At 47.2% G+C, this 19,076-nt stretch overlaps 1 protein-coding gene across 4 annotated transcripts in view; it reads right to left on the minus strand.

The window, feature by feature from the left end:
• Window positions 1-19,076, minus strand: part of Htt (huntingtin) — a 131,804-nt gene that overhangs the window by 2,601 nt on the left and 110,127 nt on the right. For 3 of the 4 annotated variants that reach the window (XM_016004012.3, XM_016004014.3, XM_042285844.2), the window contains 14 exons: window positions 16,870-16,996; window positions 14,139-14,239; window positions 13,168-13,322; window positions 12,653-12,792; window positions 11,735-11,817; window positions 10,181-10,311; window positions 9,913-10,042; window positions 8,165-8,320; window positions 4,507-4,697; window positions 2,828-2,942; window positions 2,504-2,717; window positions 2,002-2,107; window positions 949-1,111; window positions 607-767 (listed from right to left, as the gene is read on the minus strand). In XM_016004012.3, coding sequence (XP_015859498.1) covers window positions 607-767; window positions 949-1,111; window positions 2,002-2,107; window positions 2,504-2,717; window positions 2,828-2,942; window positions 4,507-4,697; window positions 8,165-8,320; window positions 9,913-10,042; window positions 10,181-10,311; window positions 11,735-11,817; window positions 12,653-12,792; window positions 13,168-13,322; window positions 14,139-14,239; window positions 16,870-16,996 — 1,973 coding nt within the window. The remainder of the gene's footprint in view (window positions 1-606; window positions 768-948; window positions 1,112-2,001; window positions 2,108-2,503; window positions 2,718-2,827; window positions 2,943-4,506; window positions 4,698-8,164; window positions 8,321-9,912; window positions 10,043-10,180; window positions 10,312-11,734; window positions 11,818-12,652; window positions 12,793-13,167; window positions 13,323-14,138; window positions 14,240-16,869; window positions 16,997-19,076) is intronic. The other variant, XR_013043097.1, reaches the window with a different exon arrangement.

Here is a 19,076-nt window from a genome sequence, read left to right on the forward strand (position 1 = left end):
GCCTGCCAGCAAAAGAACTGACTGAGAAAAATGCCCTGCTTGCTCACACTCTGTTACTCTATAACATGTTACTTAGATGTGAATGTATGGATTCTCGGGATGATTTGTTTAATCATGTAAGGGTAATGGGAAACTTTTATTTTTAAATCTGTATTCATTATAATCATTCACTTGAAAAATAGAGTGTAACTACATTGTAACTTTTACATAGCCCAAAACATTTTGTTGGGATATATAAGCTGTAAAGGAAAAATAAAGAAAAGAGGTAAGAGAGAGAACAGAGAAAGACCTGTTGAATGGGTTTTTTCCGGCCTCAGAGAGTTAAGTTTAGCCCCCTTGTTGGCCTAGAGAATTAAGTTTTACTCCCTCAGATAGAAAAGTCAAGCTAACTGATAGTCCGCCAACTCTGTAGTCTCCCCGTCAGACCCTGAGCTGCTGGAGGCTGGTCCTCACTGCACCAATATTTGGGGGAAGGGTAAGCATCACCTTGCTACCTGTGGGGTTCTGTAGAGTTCAGTTTCAAAACATTCAATGAAACCTGATGCTAAGAGAATACGGAAGGGCTGGTGGAGGCTGAAATATGGTCAAAGACCCACAGAAGGATACATCGCTGAAACCCATGGGCTGGTAGACGCGCTGACAAGGAAGCAGGAGAGGCTCCACATGGCCATGGCAACTGGAGTTCTTTGTGTGAAGTTGGACAGGGACAGCATGACCCAGTCCCTAACCATGGATGACTGCCCAGCACTGTGCAGAGTCTGAAAAACCTGGGGAGGAGAGAGTCCTGAGCACAGGGTCAGGCTGTGGGGTGGGGTGGGGGACCAGGGCCACAGCTGCCACCCACTTTACAGGCTGAATCTAGGCCCAATGACAGGCCTACCAGAAGTGTGGGATTGGATCCACCTTCGTCCCCCTGCTCTGTCTTGTCCCACACATGGACACCCTCACCTTGTATACTACAGTGGCCATGAACTGTGGGTATGGCTGCTGGTTGGACAGAAACTCTCCAATGACTTTGTTCATGACATCCTGAGGTGGGAAGAAGTCGTCGAGGAACTGAGGCAGGATCCTTGCCACAACCCTGGCTTCACAGGGAAACCCCTTGCGGATCCTGTAAGGAGGGGAGCTGATCTGAGTTTCACCCTGGTTCCTGGTCTCTCAGTCCTGCCCACAGAGCCAACATGGACTGAGGCTCAGAGGCCCTTGACCCACAGGGATGCTCCAAGTGGGGCTCAGACCACAATTAGGGTATGAGCTTTAAAAGCCAAAGGTGACCCCCAGGCATTTCTTTTGCTGCCCTAACTGATCTGAGCACAGGGTGATCTTTGCCACAATGAGGAGAATAATGCAGGGTTGCAGGAAGGTCCCTGTAAAGGAATAGCAGGAATAGGGTGGGATGGTGACATTACAGAGGAGACTTTCCACAGCAAAATGCTCTAAGAACTTTTCACTGCTACATGTCCTCATATCAGAGCACTACTGTCAACCAGGAGTTTCTCTTTCTATCAAACAAGGACCCCATCTATGTTCCTGTTGAGTCTTCTCTCAACATTCAACACTTGCCCTTAGCCACATCCTGAAAGAGATCTGACCTATAACTACCCCACTAATGCACACACAACTGTGGTGTTCACTGAGAAGCACATAAGTGACTCCGAAACTTAGCAGTGTCTCTGCCAACCAAGGGTGCCTTCCTGTGGATGTGGCCGGAGCCCTACCACAGCACTTGGGCACACTCCCAGGCGTGTTTATTTCCTTAGCAGTGGACTGTGGGATTCATGAGGGCAGTGGCGTGGCTGTAGTGGGCATGGGCCCAGCTGTCCCTGAGCCTGGCTACAATTGGTGCTCTGTGAATATATGTGCATTGGAGAAATGGCTACAAGATGCATTTTAAAGTTTAAGAGGATAAACAAATAGACACAGAAGCAACTGCTCTGGCTTTGGCCCTAGGATAGTCAATGACTACCGAGAATAGAGGTGGGGTTGTGCTACATTTCTTACCTATCAAAGAGAACAGATACCCGCTCCATAGCAACGATCACAGACTCGCTGTCAGGAGTAGCAGGGCTGGGGTCAGAGGCTCTGCCCGGACTGGCCTTTTCTTTTCCTGAAACAGAAACACTCAGAAGGCTATAGGATTGAAACCCAAGAGTCTTGAAATCAGCAGTCAGGGGCTCATATAGATCTTAACCAGATAGGCAGAGATCCTTCAAAAACAGGTGATTAAAGTCCCTAGCAAGGTAGGACCCAGCTCAACTTTCTTACAACTCTCAGGGATGCGTTGGTCAGAGGCAGCTCTGATACCTATACATGGTGGTATCATGTGAGCTGCCTTGAGCCCTAGAATTTCTGGAAAGGTGACAGGACTGGTTTAGGGCCACACTAAGGCTGCCACACCATGAGGTCTAGCTTGTGTCGCTGAGTATGTTCCTGCTTCACTTCCTAGAAGCTAGGCCAGGCACAGTGGCACTGGGTAAGTCTATGACCCTTACAACTTGCTCACCTGTGTACATGCAGGTGAGCATCAGGCCTAGGGCTGCCATGGCCCGGTGTGGGCTTTGTACATTCACTCTGTCCACGCTTAGCTTGACCAAAGACTCTGTATCTAACCGAGAGAGCTGCTCAGACAGTAGGAGACGCTCCAGACCCCGGAGGGCACAGTGGTAAATGATGGAGGGGGTGGACTCCTCGCTTCCAGACAGCATCACTCCACACATCTAGACAAGGAGAAAGGCTTGTTCTTATCCTCAAAAGCACAATGACCCACTGGTTCAGTCCACAAGGAAACCTGCCTGTGTCCAACAGAACCCATCCAGAGCCCCCTCACCTGTATCACAGATGCTGAAAATTCTGGTCCCACATCCAGAGGGTAGTTTTCCATCAGATAGAATGCAGTGGCGCACATCACCAGCACGTGCTGCTGGCTGTGAATGTTCACGCAGCTGAGAATGGGAGACAGTAATCATACCCAATCACATACAGCAGCCCCTGGCTGTCTGCAGTGGGGACAGTTTTAAAGCATATCCATCCACATCTACTGAGTATAGAGCCCTGGGCCATGCCAGCTTCTCCAGGCCTTTTCACCTGGTTGGCCTAGTGACTACACTGTTTCCAGAGCTGCTTGGTCTCAGCTTGGCACACCATCCCAATGCTGTACCTCTTCATAGGCCACTTCACTCTTCCTGCAGATTCTTCATGTTCAAGATGCTTCCTCAGGGTGTCTGTTTGCTCCACGTGTGGCATGTGCCAACTTGTAACACTCTACCTCATGGGATCTCCAGTTGGTACCCGTTGCCAGTGGCAACAGTAGGGACCTGGCTAGCATATGAGTTAGACCAATGCCACCATAAACAAAGGAGCCACACACCCTTCTACCCTTTCAGACATGTTGAAATGATACTGTCTCTCCTAGGAACTGGCCACCACTTCTGTATGTTACATGGGACCCTTTGCCCAAAGCACTGAGCATGGTCTTCTTATTATCTGACTGGGCACTGCAAGCTCCCCACACCCGCCCCAGTCCCCTATGTCCTCTTCATTCCTCAGCAGATTGTGCTTTCACGTAACCTGCCAAATGTGCTCCAGGCCAGGATCTGGAACCTCAGGACAATGAGTGGCTGCTGGCTTACCTTGCACACATGGAAGCTACTATTCAGCAAGGACGACAGGGAAGAAAGCGCCTTCCTACAAGCCGCTATCTCTGTCCCAGCTCAACTTGCCGCTGCCTGCTGGGCCCCTGAAATGTACTTCTGCTCACCTGTCAGAATGCTGCCTCCTCACAGCAGCTATGTCTATCAGCCTAAGACCTCACCATCTCCAAACCTTTCATTTAACTTTACTCTCCATTTCTCAATCAACAATCCTGTCACAGAACAGCTGGCTTTTCCTCCAAGTCCCTTCTCACCCCTAACTCATGTCCCAAACTCAGAGCGTCCAGGTGTGCTCCATCAGGTCACAGCACCTTCCTCTGCTTCTAAAATAGAGCTGTGATGGGGCTCAACTTGTTTTCAAAAGGACCAGCATGTAAGGCATCTTGAGGGGAGGTAGAGATCAGAGCAGGAATAAAGGGCCTCACAGGAAACATGGGGCTGATCAGAAACTAAAGAGAAGACAAGATTGCTGTCCACATCACTGTGCTAGGTGCCATAGGAGAGTGATGCCGAGGAAGGACTTTTCTTCTTGCTAAGAGAAATCTAAGAAAGCTTCTGACATATACTTGTGCCCTAAAAAAAGGTTAACCTCCTGGGTTCCCTGCCTGTCACCTACCAGGACCTGGCACGCACTGTGTTATTGTTTTTGAAACAGGATCTCATCTGTAGCCCTGGCTGGTTTCAAGCTTATGCTGATTTTCCTGCCTCAACCTCTCTCAAATGCTGGGATTAAAAGCATGTGCTACCATACCAGTTCTAGCATATACTTTGAAAGTCAAACAGGACTTTTTTGTTTGGTTTTGTTGCTGTTAAGACCACACCAAAGCCGGCAGCCCACCCAGCCATCTCCACTCACTGAGCTATTCCTCTGAGGTTGGACAGGAGATAGTCACTAACAACTGGAATGAGCTGCTTTGCAGTGTCATCCAGGAGGTCACACTCCAACACGTAGAGGATGCCGTGCAGGGCTCCGATCTGGCTGGGGAGGTGGCTGCTCCTGAGTGTGCTCTCCAGTAGGCGGCTGACTGGTTCTGCCACAGTTTTATCCTGTATACAACAAGCACAGACATGAGTTGCTGGAGACAGACCGATGGCTGACTGCCAATGGCCTGTTTCCCTGAAGCTGAAAGAGCCTGGCTGTAGTCCAGTACACAGCAGAGTCCACACAGGGGCTCAAATCCATGCAGGAGAGGTTGGTGTAAGTGCTGATCCAGTCTACAAACTTGAACTTGAGAGCAGATTTACCTTACGTAGAAAACGTGATTTGTGCTCACACTTGCCTCTCCTTTTGGAGTTGTAGTACGTGCTGGGCAGAGGGTGCTCTGTAACCTGCCTTCACTGACAACCCTGGATTCTGAGCTCTGCTGCCCTGTGTGGTCTACTCCTTGTCTACCTACTAGATGGATGAGTTGTGTTCTGTATGACTATTCTGGAACAGTATTCACACCTGGTTTTCTAGGCTTTACCCAGGAACCTTCTCCCTCAGCTGATTTTGTCTTGTGTCTCTCTTCACTATAATGAACCTTGGTCTGGCTCCTCCTAGCAAAGCTTGTTGGTAGTTGTGAAGCTGATATTAATTTGTGCTAACCTGGACTGACAAGGTATCATTTTCTCTGGGTATTCTAAATGTGGCAGCTGAATTTACGCCTAGACACCCAGCACACACCTTGACATAGGACTCCTTCAGCAGTGAAGACTGCTGTTGTGTGATGCAACCCAGGGGGCACTTCAGGGGCTGACTGTGTCCTACCAGATACCCTACCAGGAAAGGCTGGCTGAGAACTCATTTGTCTCATGACAGAAGAGGCCATCTGGTTGCTGGGTAGTGGTGGCGCATACCTTTAATCCCAGCACTTGTGAGGCAGAGGCCAGTGGGTCTCTGAGTTCAAGGCTAGCCTGATCTACAGAGTGAGTTCCAGGATAGCCAGAGCTATCACAGAGAAACCCTGTCTCAAAAGTCAATCAGTCAAACAAACCAAAAACAAAGAAGAGGCCACCCAACCCTCTCCAGGGGAGTCTGTATTTAATGGTCTTGGTCTTTGCCGGTTGTTTCCTTCTCACCCCCTTCCCTGTGTGTCCCCATGACATCATATGTCCTTCCTAAGGATAGTACAACCTTAGGCCTCTGACCACACTTCTGCAAGCTAACACCAGGATATGTTGTTGAAGGCTGCAGATCTAACAGTGAGTAAAGAAAAGTGACAGTTTGGATGTACGTTGTGGAACACTGTCCTCTGGACATGACATAGTCATGTCATCTTGAAATCAGACAAGCTGGATTCACACAAGACTCTCACAAGCACAGAACTATGTTCTCTCATAGCAGGGGTAGCAAAGGCCAGAAACCCGAAACTTAGCACACTGCATATAATCCTGCCCAGCTGCACTTGGTCTTGCTTGGGAAGAAGGCTAATTGAAGAGGGAGAAGAGTGCCATGTCTCCATTTATGCAGCTTTTGGGGTGTTATTACCCATGCCATGGGAGGAGTTTTTAGTATGCAGCTGTTTTGAAGTCACTCAGCTCCAGTAAGTAAGCCTTCACCCATGCTGCTGTGAGGAAAGCCAATCAATATACTGGTTTACAAGCTGGACTTGGACCATCAGTGGCCTATCTGAGGCGAACAGACCTTTGCTCAGGTTTCCCCAGAAGCAATGCAGCGGTGCAACACCATCTGTCACAACACAGGACAGGCTAAAAGCCTCTCAGAAGACAATTGCCTTCAAGGAAGGCGCCTGTGTACACAGAGCTGGGAACTGGAGCCATTCGCCATTCTGCCTTGGGGTTGTTCTTTAAAAATCACCATTATTTGCCTGATGCATTTGATTTACATTTTGCCCGAGGAACCTGGGCCTGAGCACAAAACCACAGTTACAAGGAAAATCAAGCCACTGAAGCCCCCCCATGAAGGAAAATGGACCTCCCACAAGGACACAGGCCTGACAGCACCCAGAAGATGCCTGCTTTGAAGAGTGTGCTCACACAGGGGGACTAAGTGCTCATTGTTCCTGTTCTCTGGATGATCCTAAGTCATCAGCATGGCCCAGGCTATGGCCACCCATGCTGTATACCTGTTCTGGCCTCTAGGTTCAGTGACAACAGATTCTATAGCAGAGCAATAAGCAGATGTGGTAGCTGTGCTCCGCCAAGACCTATGTGTGCTGCTGCTTTGTCAGGCTGCACATGGTTGGACAGGCAGCTGAGAGAGGGACGTGTGGCTGCAGTGATAACAGCAAGGCTCTTACTAAAAGGGAAGACATGGCACATAAGGCCCATGGAGAATGGGCCCCAAGAAGCTCATCCACATCACTCTGCCAGCAGCCCCAACTACTTCCTACACAGCAGCCACTCGTGCGTCTACTGAACAAGTAGTTTCTTTCTTTCAAAGTTACCTTCATTTTTGTATGTGGTATGTGTGTAAGTTTCCACCTGTTAAATACACATGTGCATTATGGGAACCTGCAGAGGCCAGAAGAGGGTGTTGGTTGTGAGCTGGCAATGTGGGTGCTAGGAACGAACTCGGGTCTTCTGCAAGAGCACCAAGGGTTCTTAACCACTGAGCCCTCTCTCCAGCCCAAGTTTCTATTGTTATCACAGAAATGGATTCCAGGAAACATATATTAAAAACATGATGATAATTTTTAACATTTAATGATAACATTTTAACATAATTTAAAAACATGATACTAATTTAACATTAAGTGACAGGGCAAAGGGGCTTGTACCAACAGTCTACAGTCACTTTCCTCTACTGGCCATGCCGATGCCCTCCAATATGCACCAACAAGATGTGTGTAGCTGATGTATTTTCTATGAGAATCACCGAATACGTATTTAGGAAAGGCAAAACCAAGTAGTACTAGCTAAATTCTGATAAGCCAGCAGCAGAATAATGAGGAATAATAACGAGTGGGAGAATCTAGGTATGAAGTACACATCAGGCATCCTCAGAGCACCTTGATTTGGGATTTCTCAGTCCATATCTGTTGTTTATAAATTGCCCTGTCTAGGGTGCTATGTGACAGCAGTACAGTTGGACCCAGACAATCATGATATGAAGGATAGATATCTATATTTCCCAAAGTTTCGTGCAAGCTTATTGTGAAGGGTCACCAGGGAAGACTGCAGGCCGAAGGACACAGTGGGATCCAGACCCTATCAGACCCAAGTGACAGAGTGGCAGCAGAAGCAAGGCACAGTTCGAGTACTTGTGCTGTCCTGGTGCCTTTAGACCTTTTGTCCTGTAGAGGTACCTACAATAATGGCATAGAGGCCAAGGGGCACAGGTTCTCCAACCATGTTCACCATGAAACCTCAGTCCCCTGTGGGGATGGTCCTGACAGGCACTGAGTTCTTTGACTGACCAGAGCTGTGGTTCACATGTGCCAAAGAGCTTGGCCTGGGACAGGCCTTGGAAGTAAAGATGCAGGCAGCACATTTGACCAACACCAGGTCCCAAAGCAGAGAAGTCCCAAGTGGCTTCAATGGGGGCAGCCTCTGCACTCCCTCTCACTCACCATCCCAAGGACAGCAGCTGCCTTACAAGTGGCAGGCACTAGGTACTGAATGAGGATCTCATCTTCGGAAGGGTGCACTCTCCGTAGCTCTGTCAGCGTTAGATACATCATTTCAAACTGGGTGCGTTCAGTGAACAAGTCTGACACCACGAGAAGCTGGAGAGATGAATATCAGAACAAGAAGGAGAGCATTACACCCGGAGGAATGTAGGAAATATAGCCTAAAATGCAGTGGGTGGCAAGGCTAGTCCATGGGAGAATAATAGGGGAATCCTCAGTCCTGACTGGAGAGACTTAAAATACAGTGCAAAAGTGGTCACAGAGTATCATGTTAAAAATGCCTTTGCATGCACACTACAGAGGAGCTTGGATCTCAGCTGCCACATATATAGGAGTGATCATTTTCAGACAATGTCCATCAATCCAGGGTCAGGCCCTCAAAACTCCTAGGAGAGAGACATGGACAATCATTTCTCTCTCTGTTATCACTGTTACTTTTATTTAATAACATTGAGTGTATTTGCATGTGTATAAATGCCAGTGTGCGCAAACCACAGTATGTGTGTAGAAGCCAGGAAACAACTCTTGGGAGTCAGTTCTCTCCTTTTACTGTGGGTTCTGAGAATCAAACTCAGGCTGTCAGATCTGCACAGAAACCACTTTTACCTGCTGAGACATCTTGCTGGCTCCACTATCACTAATCTACTATATATGTATTTGCTTTTTATTTATTTTTATGTGAATGGGTGTTTTGCCTGCATGTATGCTGGTGCACTACGTGTGTGCTGTGCCTAGAGAGGCCAGAAGAGGGACTCAGATCCCCTGGAACTTGAGTTACAGGTGGTTGTGAGCCCCCATGTGGGTTCCGGGAACAGAACCTGGGTCCTGCAGAAAAACAACCAGTGCTCTTAACTACTGCTCTCTCCAGCTCCCACTATCACTTTTTTTTTTTTTTTTTTTTTTTGGTTTTTTCGAGACAGGGTTTCTCTGTGTAGCTTTGCGCCTTTCCTGGGACTCACTTGGTAGTCCAGGCTGGCCTTGAACTCACAGAGATCCACCTGGCTCTGCCTCCCGAGTGCTGGGATTAAAGGCGTGTGCCACCACCGCCCGGCTCCCACTATCACTTTTAAAAAGACCTAGTGACTATTTTAGAGCCTTTCAGTTTTTATCTCCAGCCTCGTCGGTACCGATAGATGCCACTCATGAAGTAAATACCCTGTTTGGGGCCGAGCTGAAGAGCACTGCAGTAGCATGAGACTGCTTATCTGACTATCTACTTATCTAAGAAGAGGAATAGCCAGGAGTCCACAGCTGTTTGTCACCACCCAGGAAGAGACAGACGGACAAGGTGGGCTTTTGGAACTGTGACAGCAACTGGCATACTACACTACACATTGGTGCTATATTTGAGAGCATCTGCCTGCTCTGGATCTGAAAAGGAAATCTGCTCTGTCACCAACTTGAGACACTCTGCCCTTCCATACCTGGGAGGCTGCAGGAGTTCCTTTGCAGGTTCTGGGACATTACAGACCAGAGGGTGTGTGTGCATATATGCACTTTTGCATATGGTATCTATCTAGTGCATACAGGTGCTACGGTGTCTGTGTAATGTGTCTGTGGAGTGTATTTAGTCCGTGTGTGTGTGTGTGTGTGTGTGTGTGTGTGTGTGTGTGTGTGTGTGTGTGTGTGTGTGTGTAGTATGTGCATGTGTGTCCCTGGTGAGGGGAAAGAGCAGAAGGCAAACTTACAGATCGAACCACTTCACTGATGAGGATGACAGGGGTCTTTCTGGCTGCACTGGATGGCAGGATCCAGCGGCTGTACAATTCAAGCAGAAACTGCGAACAGGAGTGAATATCAACCCCAGCACGGTGTTTTCTGCAGAGTGTGAAACATGGATATTTTCCCCATATACAGATGAGAGGTTCACCTCAAGAAGGACCCCAAACATATCAAGTGACTGAGAAAAATCTTCAAATTGCTTATTGGAGAAAAAAAAAAAAAGGCAGTATAAACCTGGAATTGACTGGAGACACAGGTGGTGACGTTGGAGCAGGGACATCAGCCTCCTCCTCTTCCTCTTCATCCCATTCCTCCTCTCTCAGGGGTGTGATGTTGTTCCCCAGCCACACAGAGTGTATGGACACCTGCCACAGAAGCAGGCACCAGTGTTAAGGACATTCTTGAGGCCTCGAGTTCTTGTTGGGCAGGTACAAGGCAGTCCTCCAGCCTGAGCACATATGGCCACTGTAATGATCTATCCCGTTCAGACCCTTACGTTACCGTCGGAGGAACCCCTGGGTAGGCAGACAAGGGCTGAACTGTCGGCAGAAAAACTCTGACCTTAGGTTAAGGCCTGAATGAGTGTCTGGAAAGGGGATGAGGTAAAAGAGGCTCCAAAAACTGACACTGCCGTCCCTGCAGAAAGGACTATACATGGATCTTACAAACTGGTCCCATTCACTTGTCTGAGCTGCTTGCTTAGATTAATTTCTCCAAGGGTGCAGAAGGAGATGTGTTTGTTTTAGGAAGGTATAAGGGGCAGCCATGAGCCCCAAGGCCCCAAATGCAGCTCCAGATGAAGTGGCTTTTGCACTCTCAGTATGAACAGTGACCTCCCTTCTGATGGCTCCTCTACAAAACCTCTTGCATTTTTCTTTATGACCTCAGGCACCTTCAGTGAGGGTAAGCTGAGAACTGTGAATGAATTCTAGGTGCCAGTGTTCTCCACACCCAGCCCTTTCACCACCTCTTTCTGGAAAGCAGTTGTTCAGCCCAGTAGCTTCTTTGTTTTTTTGTTTTTGTTTTTTGGTTTTTTTGATAGTTGAAAGGTATTCCAGGCAAGGCAAGGCTGGAACTATACTTTGGCCCCACATAGTTCTACTATATTCAGCTTGCACACTGGAGCTGGACTCAGGTACTGAAGGAAACAGTTAGATGAGTGCAACAGAGCCAGAAGGCATAGTGTGACCACAGATCCAGGGATGTGGACATAGAAGACGGTCATGGGCCCAGGGCCCAGGCATCTTGTTCATCACCTCCTCTTTAGAAACACTCCATGAAAAGCACTTCACATTCTAACCATCACTGTGACTTATCTTAGGGCAGAATTTTCTCTGCAAAGGTAGGAAGGAACAGAGGGGTTTGTCTAGAAAAGCAGCGGGTACCATAGCTCCCTGACCCCTGCAGTCAGCAGCTGTCAACTATCCTTATGGCTCTTCTAAAGTGTGATGTTCAACTGCCTGCTGCCTGCTAAGCTGTACACTCACCTGCCCTCTGGACCAGCAGCCAGGAAGCTTTCAGTGCTGCATCTGCCTGGGCAGCTCTCAGCTGACTCCATTCTGTCCTCCCTGACTGTTCATGCTTCTTGGCTCTCTCCCGTATCACATCATTCCACTATGCTGTATATAAATCTGCATGCTTATATGCAATATATTTAAATCTAGAATAATGTATGTAAACAAAACTTTCCTCTGAATGTGTTATGTGGCTCAAGCCTGAGGATAGACAAGGCTGGTTATAATTTCAGCCTATAGTCCTCATAGGAGGGAATGGAATGGTGCAACTGACCTGGCCCAGCTTGTAGCTCATGTTGCCTAGCTCCCGCTCTGAGTTGATCTGCAGCAGTAGCTTGTCATGGCTGATGAGGGCACCTGTAAAACATCAGCATAGCACTGCTTGAGACCCTGATCTTGGCTGGACATATCTGAGTATCCTTTCCATTGGCAGGACGGCCCAGATACACAGTAGGTCTCAGAGTACTGTCACTTGGCAACCTGTTGAGCCAGCAAGCCTGGTAGACTATCTCTTTTTCTATGGCTGCCTCAAGCTAACTGCATTAGATCTCACACCACCCATTCTCTCCCAGGGCACTCTGATGTCCTCCCTAGAGCTGTACTTGAGTTCCTATAGTTATCTATCTACCTCTCTCAAGACCCTAGAGAGCAAGTATGTCATTTCTCTACCCATCCTACTGGCCCAGACAGAGGTTCCTCAAGGTCCAAGCCCATAGCCATTTAATTCAATGTCCCCCAAACCATTTTGGGATACATGACACACTGTATTTCTACACTGAAACTTCCCCCAAATAAAGCCGTCGAGGTACTTAAATTTATAGCAACAAATAAATCCTAAAAAAACAAGGTAATTATAAGACTGAAGTAGTTTGTTCAACAATAACAAAGGGAGATGTCAAAGAGAAGGGTAAGGAGGTTTTGGAGGGAGTTCATTCAATATACATTATGTACTTGTATGAAAATGTCCTTATGTAACACAGTAACTTGTACAATTAATATACACAATGGAAAGTAAAAGAACCTACAAAATTCTCTTCATTCAAGTGAGATGATACACTCTGGTGCTCATGGTGGTACACGTCCTGGCAAAGCATGAGACTTGTGAACGGGGGCAATACACTCAGCATGCAGCCTCCTTGCTAAGCCTCAGCAAGAATGCTAGCCACATTCTTGTTCTAGCTCCTTCCTGTACCTGTAGTAGCTGGCAACAGAGAAGGGACAGGATCCCATGCTTGGTGAGAATGGTGAGTGGCAGTATTCTCTCTCTGGGAAACCATTTCTTGGATCTCTTGTTCAACAATCCCTCTGATCATGCTCAACTTTCTTCCAAATCTACAATTTAGAACCAAGGGAAAGAACATGTTTGCTTCTTTCAAATGTCACAGGAGTGAAAACCACAAGGACTTCTCTTTCACTTGCCCGAAGCAGCTGGTCTAGCAGCAAACAAACCCTTCAGCAGGTGCTCATTCCTGACCCATAAGTCTGAGCCTGAACACCCCCTGAAGCCCAGGACATTTCACACTAAATTTTCAGCTTGTCACCAATGACAAAAATCACTTTTGGATCTATATCCCTGGGCAGGGCCAAAGACACAATGTCACACCAATTCTTACAACAAAGAAAAGAGCTATGGGAGGTTAAAAGCGGCACAGACTACTTCACCATCCTCTGCAATAGAAAGCAGCCCACGGAGGAACTCAGGCAAACCTGGTATCGAGCGCCTTCAGGGGCTTGTTCCGGGGCTGTTGTTCCAAGCAGCTTACGGCTGGATTGCCAGCTACAGGCACGGTCATTGCACTGAGCACTAGAGACGTGATGGCCTGCACAGCCAGGACATGGATCTGGGTCCTTTCTGTGTCTTCCTAGAGGAACAGTCCACATGTTGACAACATGACAAGATATCAACCACTCATTCGGCCTCTACTTCACACAGTGCCCACAGGCCATAAGGCTTCAGACAGGAAGATCAGATCCCTTAAGACCCTTCCCATAGCCAGGGTCTTTAGTCCAAGTTTGCTTGGCATTGGTTGTACATCTATATACTTGGGCCTTGGAATAAACCTCAAGTATCCAAATACTTGACATAGAACTCCAAAAAGGAATTTACCTCAGAGGAAATTCCATCTTAAATTCCATCATCATTTTAGAACACTGCCTATGGCAACCTGACAGTTACAGAAGAGTTTGAAGATAATCTTTACGACTTGTCACCTATATAGATTCATTGCACATCTCTCAGGATCAAGAGCTCATATCCCAGTACTTTTAAGTCCAAGCATATGGTGGTTATTCATGTCTTATTAGCACAGTCTACATTAATACTAAACAAACAAAACCTCTAAGGTAATTAAAACAAAACAAATAAAAAACATGCACATGGCCTGGATTGATGGCCCTTTTTGTTTTAGATCACTGATATTCCTTCAGATAGTGAGAAATGAATAACAAAATGCAAAAGTACTGAAAGAGAACAATCTTACTGATCACTGATGTGGAATGTATCATAGTAAAAGACACATCCTAGCAACTGGAAGCCCAGTCTCCAAGGCTCTCAGAGGATTTGTCTTTCTCTGGAGCATCAGCTGAGATATGACCAGTCTGCTTTCCTGTTCCCACAGTCACCAGCTGCCAAAGCTATAGGTTCCCAGTTAGACACCCCCTAGTTATGGAAGTCTCACCTCTGGTGGGCTCTCCTCCTGTTCCATCACCAGAGGCTGAGTCACCAGGACACCAAGGAGGGTGGCCCAAGTTTCTTCGAACTGGGTACGATTGGTCCACCCTGGGAATTAATCATTACATTAGTTTCCCAACTCCCCAAACCCATGAAGAGACACTAACAACATAACTCCATCAGTACTGTTCCTAGAGCACCACCTTCAGGGCAATCCTACAGCATAAGGAATGTCATTCTCTCCATTTACCATGAAGGACATTGGAGCACACGGAAGTTAGTTATGCTATCAAGGCCAAGAGGCACAGGCCAAGTTCAGCAGCCCAGATTGCCCTTCAATCCCCCATTGTGTGGTACAGTGACAAGGATGTCCACACAGGCTTCACTCAAGCAGGTTAGGATATTCCTGCCTACTAAGCATTTTTAAAAGTCTCACCTTAAGTCTGACCATGAGACTTCAGACCAGACCACAGAACCACATATGTGATAATTCTGTCTCTATAAAGCTGGTGAGATTAAACAGTGTCAGCAGGATGGCTGACAATTTGAGTTTAATTCCCAGGACCCACATGGAAGGAGAAAACCAATTCCTGCCAACTATCCTCTGCCCTCCATGTACATGCTGCACTATGGGCATGTTCACATGAGTCCTGCCTCCATAAAGTAAATAAAGATAAATAGTGAAAGCCACCCAGAAGACAGATCAGTAAAGCATGGCATTGGGCTGGGAACATGCCAGCAGGCAGCAAAGGCAATCTAGGAAGCCATTCTTCAGGTTCACTAAAGAGCTACATCAGAGTAAAGATCTACAGCACTCCTTGTAAGGCAAGGATAGAGCAAAGACAACTGGAAAAGTAGAGCATCAAGTGCTAGGGCCTTTTGGAACACGGGGAATGATTCAGACTCAAGTGAGTACCAACACCAGGAGATAGACTCAGGTGATAATTGTCCAAGGAAGGCATAAATGGGCAAAAGCAAAGGCAATGTGCTGGCTCGTTTATGTCACATTGACACAAACTAGAATCATTTACAAAGAGGGCCTCTCAGCTGAAAAAAATGTCTCCATAAGACTGGCCTGTAGGCAGGGGAGTTTTCTTAATTAGTGATTGGTATGGTAAGGCCCAGCCCATGTAGGTGGTACCACCCGTAGGGTGGTGGTCCTGCATGCTTTGATAAAGCAGGCTGAGTAGGCCTTGGTGAGCAAGCTGGTAAGCAGCATTCCTCCATGGCCTCTACTCTTGTTTCTGCTTCAAGGTCCTTGTCCTGTGTTCCTGCCCTGGCTTCCTTCAGTGATAGACTTATAAGCTATAAGGAAAAATAAACCCTTTCTTCCCCACGTTGCTTTTGGTCATGGTGTTTATCACAGCAACAGGGAAATAAATAAGGCAGGCAGGAAAAAAAGCTCCTCATGGGAGCTGCCTGATTCTTACTCAGAAGTTACTGGGAACAGTGATGAACTATTCAATTTATGGACATAGGAAGTTGAGGTAGGTTATTGAGAGCTGAATAAGAAAAGTTGAAGCCTAAGGGACCTACACTGATGAGACCATGGATCTGATCCAGTACCCAGGCTTTTCTAGGAAATACCCCAGCATGGAAAGGCTATGAGGATTATAATCACACTACCCGATCACACCCTGTGGTGTTTGAATGAGATTGGCCCCCATACTTGCATACTTAGACCCTAGGTGATAAACTGTTTGAAAAATATTAGGAGGTGTGGCCTTGTTGGAGGAGGTATGTCATTGTGAGTGGGCTTTGAGGTTTGAAAAGTTCACACCAGGCCCTGTACGCCCCCACCCCCCTCTTTTCCCCAGCCTGCTGCTTGTGAATCAAGATGTACAGCTCTTAGCTACTGCTCTACCAACATGCCTGTCTACTTCCCACCATGATGATAATGGACTAGCCTTCTGAAACTGTAAGCAAGCCTCCAACTAAATGCTTTGTTTCCAAAGAGTTGCCTTGGTCATGGTGTCTCTTCACAGCAATAGAACAGTGACCAAGACACACCCTCATCAGAAAACAGGGGTGGGGGAGCAATTTAGATTGGGCTTCAGAAAGCAGAGGAGAGTCCTGACAGGAGAACTACTCGAGCTGACTAAGACACTAAGTATATTCATGTTCATATCTGTAGCAAATACATGAAATGGACACAATCCCCATTTATGGGCCATTACACTGAGGGTCCCACACTGAAGCCAAGGGATGAGCAGGGCTGTCTGGCCAAATCACCTTCCCTCATTCTACTGCCCTGGCTCCTATGACGCTTAGCTTACCATGTTCCCCAAGCTGCTCATTCTACATATGAGAAAAAAACCTAAGTGAGAACATGCGGTCAAAGTAGCAAAGAGAGGAAATCACTCCAGTACTTACAGTTTGTTGTTGCTGTAGCCCTAGAGACTGAACCCTGGGCTTCGTGGTGTTCGGCAAACACTACAGTGAGCCATAATCCCAGTCCACTTGTACAGTTTAATATGAAGACCGGATCTGGCTTCCTGTGATAGTTACATGCGCATTTCCCTTTGTTCAAAGAGGCCTGGTATGCAACCCCACACAACTGCCTCGTCTATGTGCGCCTACGTCTATATTCTCACCCTAATTCCATATACTGCAAATGTGTGATGAAGGCTTGTTCCATCATCACCCCAGAACCTTTCCAATTGCCAAGGGAGATGGCCCTTCCCTGGAGCTTCATGCATGTGTGTGGTGTATGGAGACTGAGGAAGACTGTGGGGTACCTAGGGTGTTGATTCGATAGATGAACTCCTTGAGGATCTCCTTCTCCTGGAGGAATTCCACAGGGATCTCAGGGAACACTGTGCCAAAATCCCCTCCAGGCTTGGGTGACCACCCAAGTTTCCATACCTGAGAAGATGAAAAGAGAGTAACGCCTGGGTGGAGACGCCACAAGGAAAATGAGAGGTCCCCCGATTCCTTTCTCTCAGCTAGTCTCCCTGCGGAGCCAGTTGTTCCCCGCTCACTACTCACACAGACTTTTCCAGAGCCTCTGCCTTCCCACAAGAGGCTCCCACCCCTTTGCCTAGAACGTTCAAGATCAAGCTTGGCTCCACCACTCTGCTCTGCCTTCCCAAGGCCAGTCCTCTACATTCTTGTTCCGCCCCTCAGACTGGCTGTACACAAGCTAGACTCCTTGTGGATCTCGAGACGCTGGCACCCACAAATATCAAATGTGTGTTAGAAAAAAGGCAAACACTAATCAAGTTCAGTCTCATATAAAATATGCATTGGCAAGCAGGCAACAGGGCCAAGCCCACTGTTCATTTCTATCAACTCTGAGAAGCTGAGTTCTGCCATTAGATATCTGGACAAGCACCATGCACAAAAAGGAACCCTGAGGCACACCTATGCTGTTCCAGTAACAGGACCATCTTGCTAGCTCAGCTACGTGCCTAAGTGAAGCCATGAGGACCTAAAGGAGCCTCCCCAGATTCCTACAACCAAGCTCTCTTCATCATGGGAAAGCCTTCTATAAATCTCTTATACCACCCATGAAAGTCTCTGAGGCATGCCCAGGGGGGATTCTGCAGTGTTTGCTACAGCTGCCTTCCTACCCCGGGCATTGAAGGGAGAGGATTAAAAGCACTTGATGGAGTTTTACCTACAGCACACAGCTTATGTAGGCAGATCCCCTAGTCTTCCAGGACCGCTATACTGCCTTCTTGCAGTCTCCACAAGGAATGCTCCCGCCCAGGAATGAACCCCATGCAGCAATGTTGGATGATCTCTTTTCTATTTCTATTGGGCTCTTCCCAATGTCCACAGCTCTCTGTTCTATAAGCACTTCCAGCACAGCGAGGTCACAGCACTCAAAATGGGTCCCTGCAACTCTAACGTCCCATGAATGTCACTTTCTAAATGTAAATTTCTCCAGGATCTTATATGCAAACACACACAGAGACTGTAGCTCAGCAGTAGGCACATGTCCTGTTCTATGCAAAAAAAAAAAAAAGGTACTTTCCCCCTGGGCCTGGCTCTGTGTTCTGGTTCAAGTCCGCTGTGTACCAGCTTTGCTTTCTTGCTGAGGATTTTTGTAGAAAAGGATAGTGTACTATTTCAGCAGACTTAGGTCAGTCTAGCTGCTGTTAACCCTCTTCCCATATTAAGCTCTTACTGAATCAAGAACTTGCCTATTTTAAGCTGATATGTGGAGAAAATTTCAAGAGGAAAACCCACAATAGTGGTTGTCCCTGCATGTATGAATTAATCTCAATCTCAATCTCAATCTCTCTCTCTCTCTCTCTCTCTCTCTCTCTCTCTCTCTCTCTCTCTCTCTCTCTCTCTGTGTGTGTGTGTGTGTGTGTGTGTGTGTATATGTGTGTGTGTGTGTAGCTCTGGCTATACTAGACTATGTAGACCAGGCTGGCCTAGACCTCAGAGATCTGCTTGTCTCTGCACCACTACGTCCAGTTTTGTATGAATCTCTTCAAAGGTGAGGAGTGAAGTTTCCAGCTCACCATTAATTAGTTAGTCTAATCACTTCAGAATCACATCCAACACGAGCACATCAGTGGAGATAAATGTAGTACTTTAGCTCATTTTTGAAAACCTAGTCTTTTTACTAATAACCACTACACAGAATGCTTGGGGGACCACACAGGTGTCACAACCACCCATATGCAAAATGCTGGAACTACCACAGAGAGTGTGTGATAAGTGGGCATGTATGCCTATAACTAATTCTAGCATTAGAGAGGTAGAGAGGAGGATCTCAAGTTTGAGGGCAGCCCTGGTTACATATCAAATTGAGCAAGATCCTCCCAAAAACCAAGGTCTACATGAGGCCTCACCGTACACAAAGAACTATAGGCAACTGAGGAAAGCTGGAAATAGGAGAGGTGGCCTTACCCAGGGAAGAACATACCAACTGGTTGTTCAGCCCTGAAAACATACATACAGGTAGGGTTATACAGACTGATCAGGTTAT

Source organism: Peromyscus maniculatus, chromosome 10, assembly GCF_049852395.1.
Source record: "Peromyscus maniculatus bairdii isolate BWxNUB_F1_BW_parent chromosome 10, HU_Pman_BW_mat_3.1, whole genome shotgun sequence".
Classification (NCBI taxonomy): Eukaryota; Metazoa; Chordata; class Mammalia; order Rodentia; family Cricetidae; genus Peromyscus; species Peromyscus maniculatus.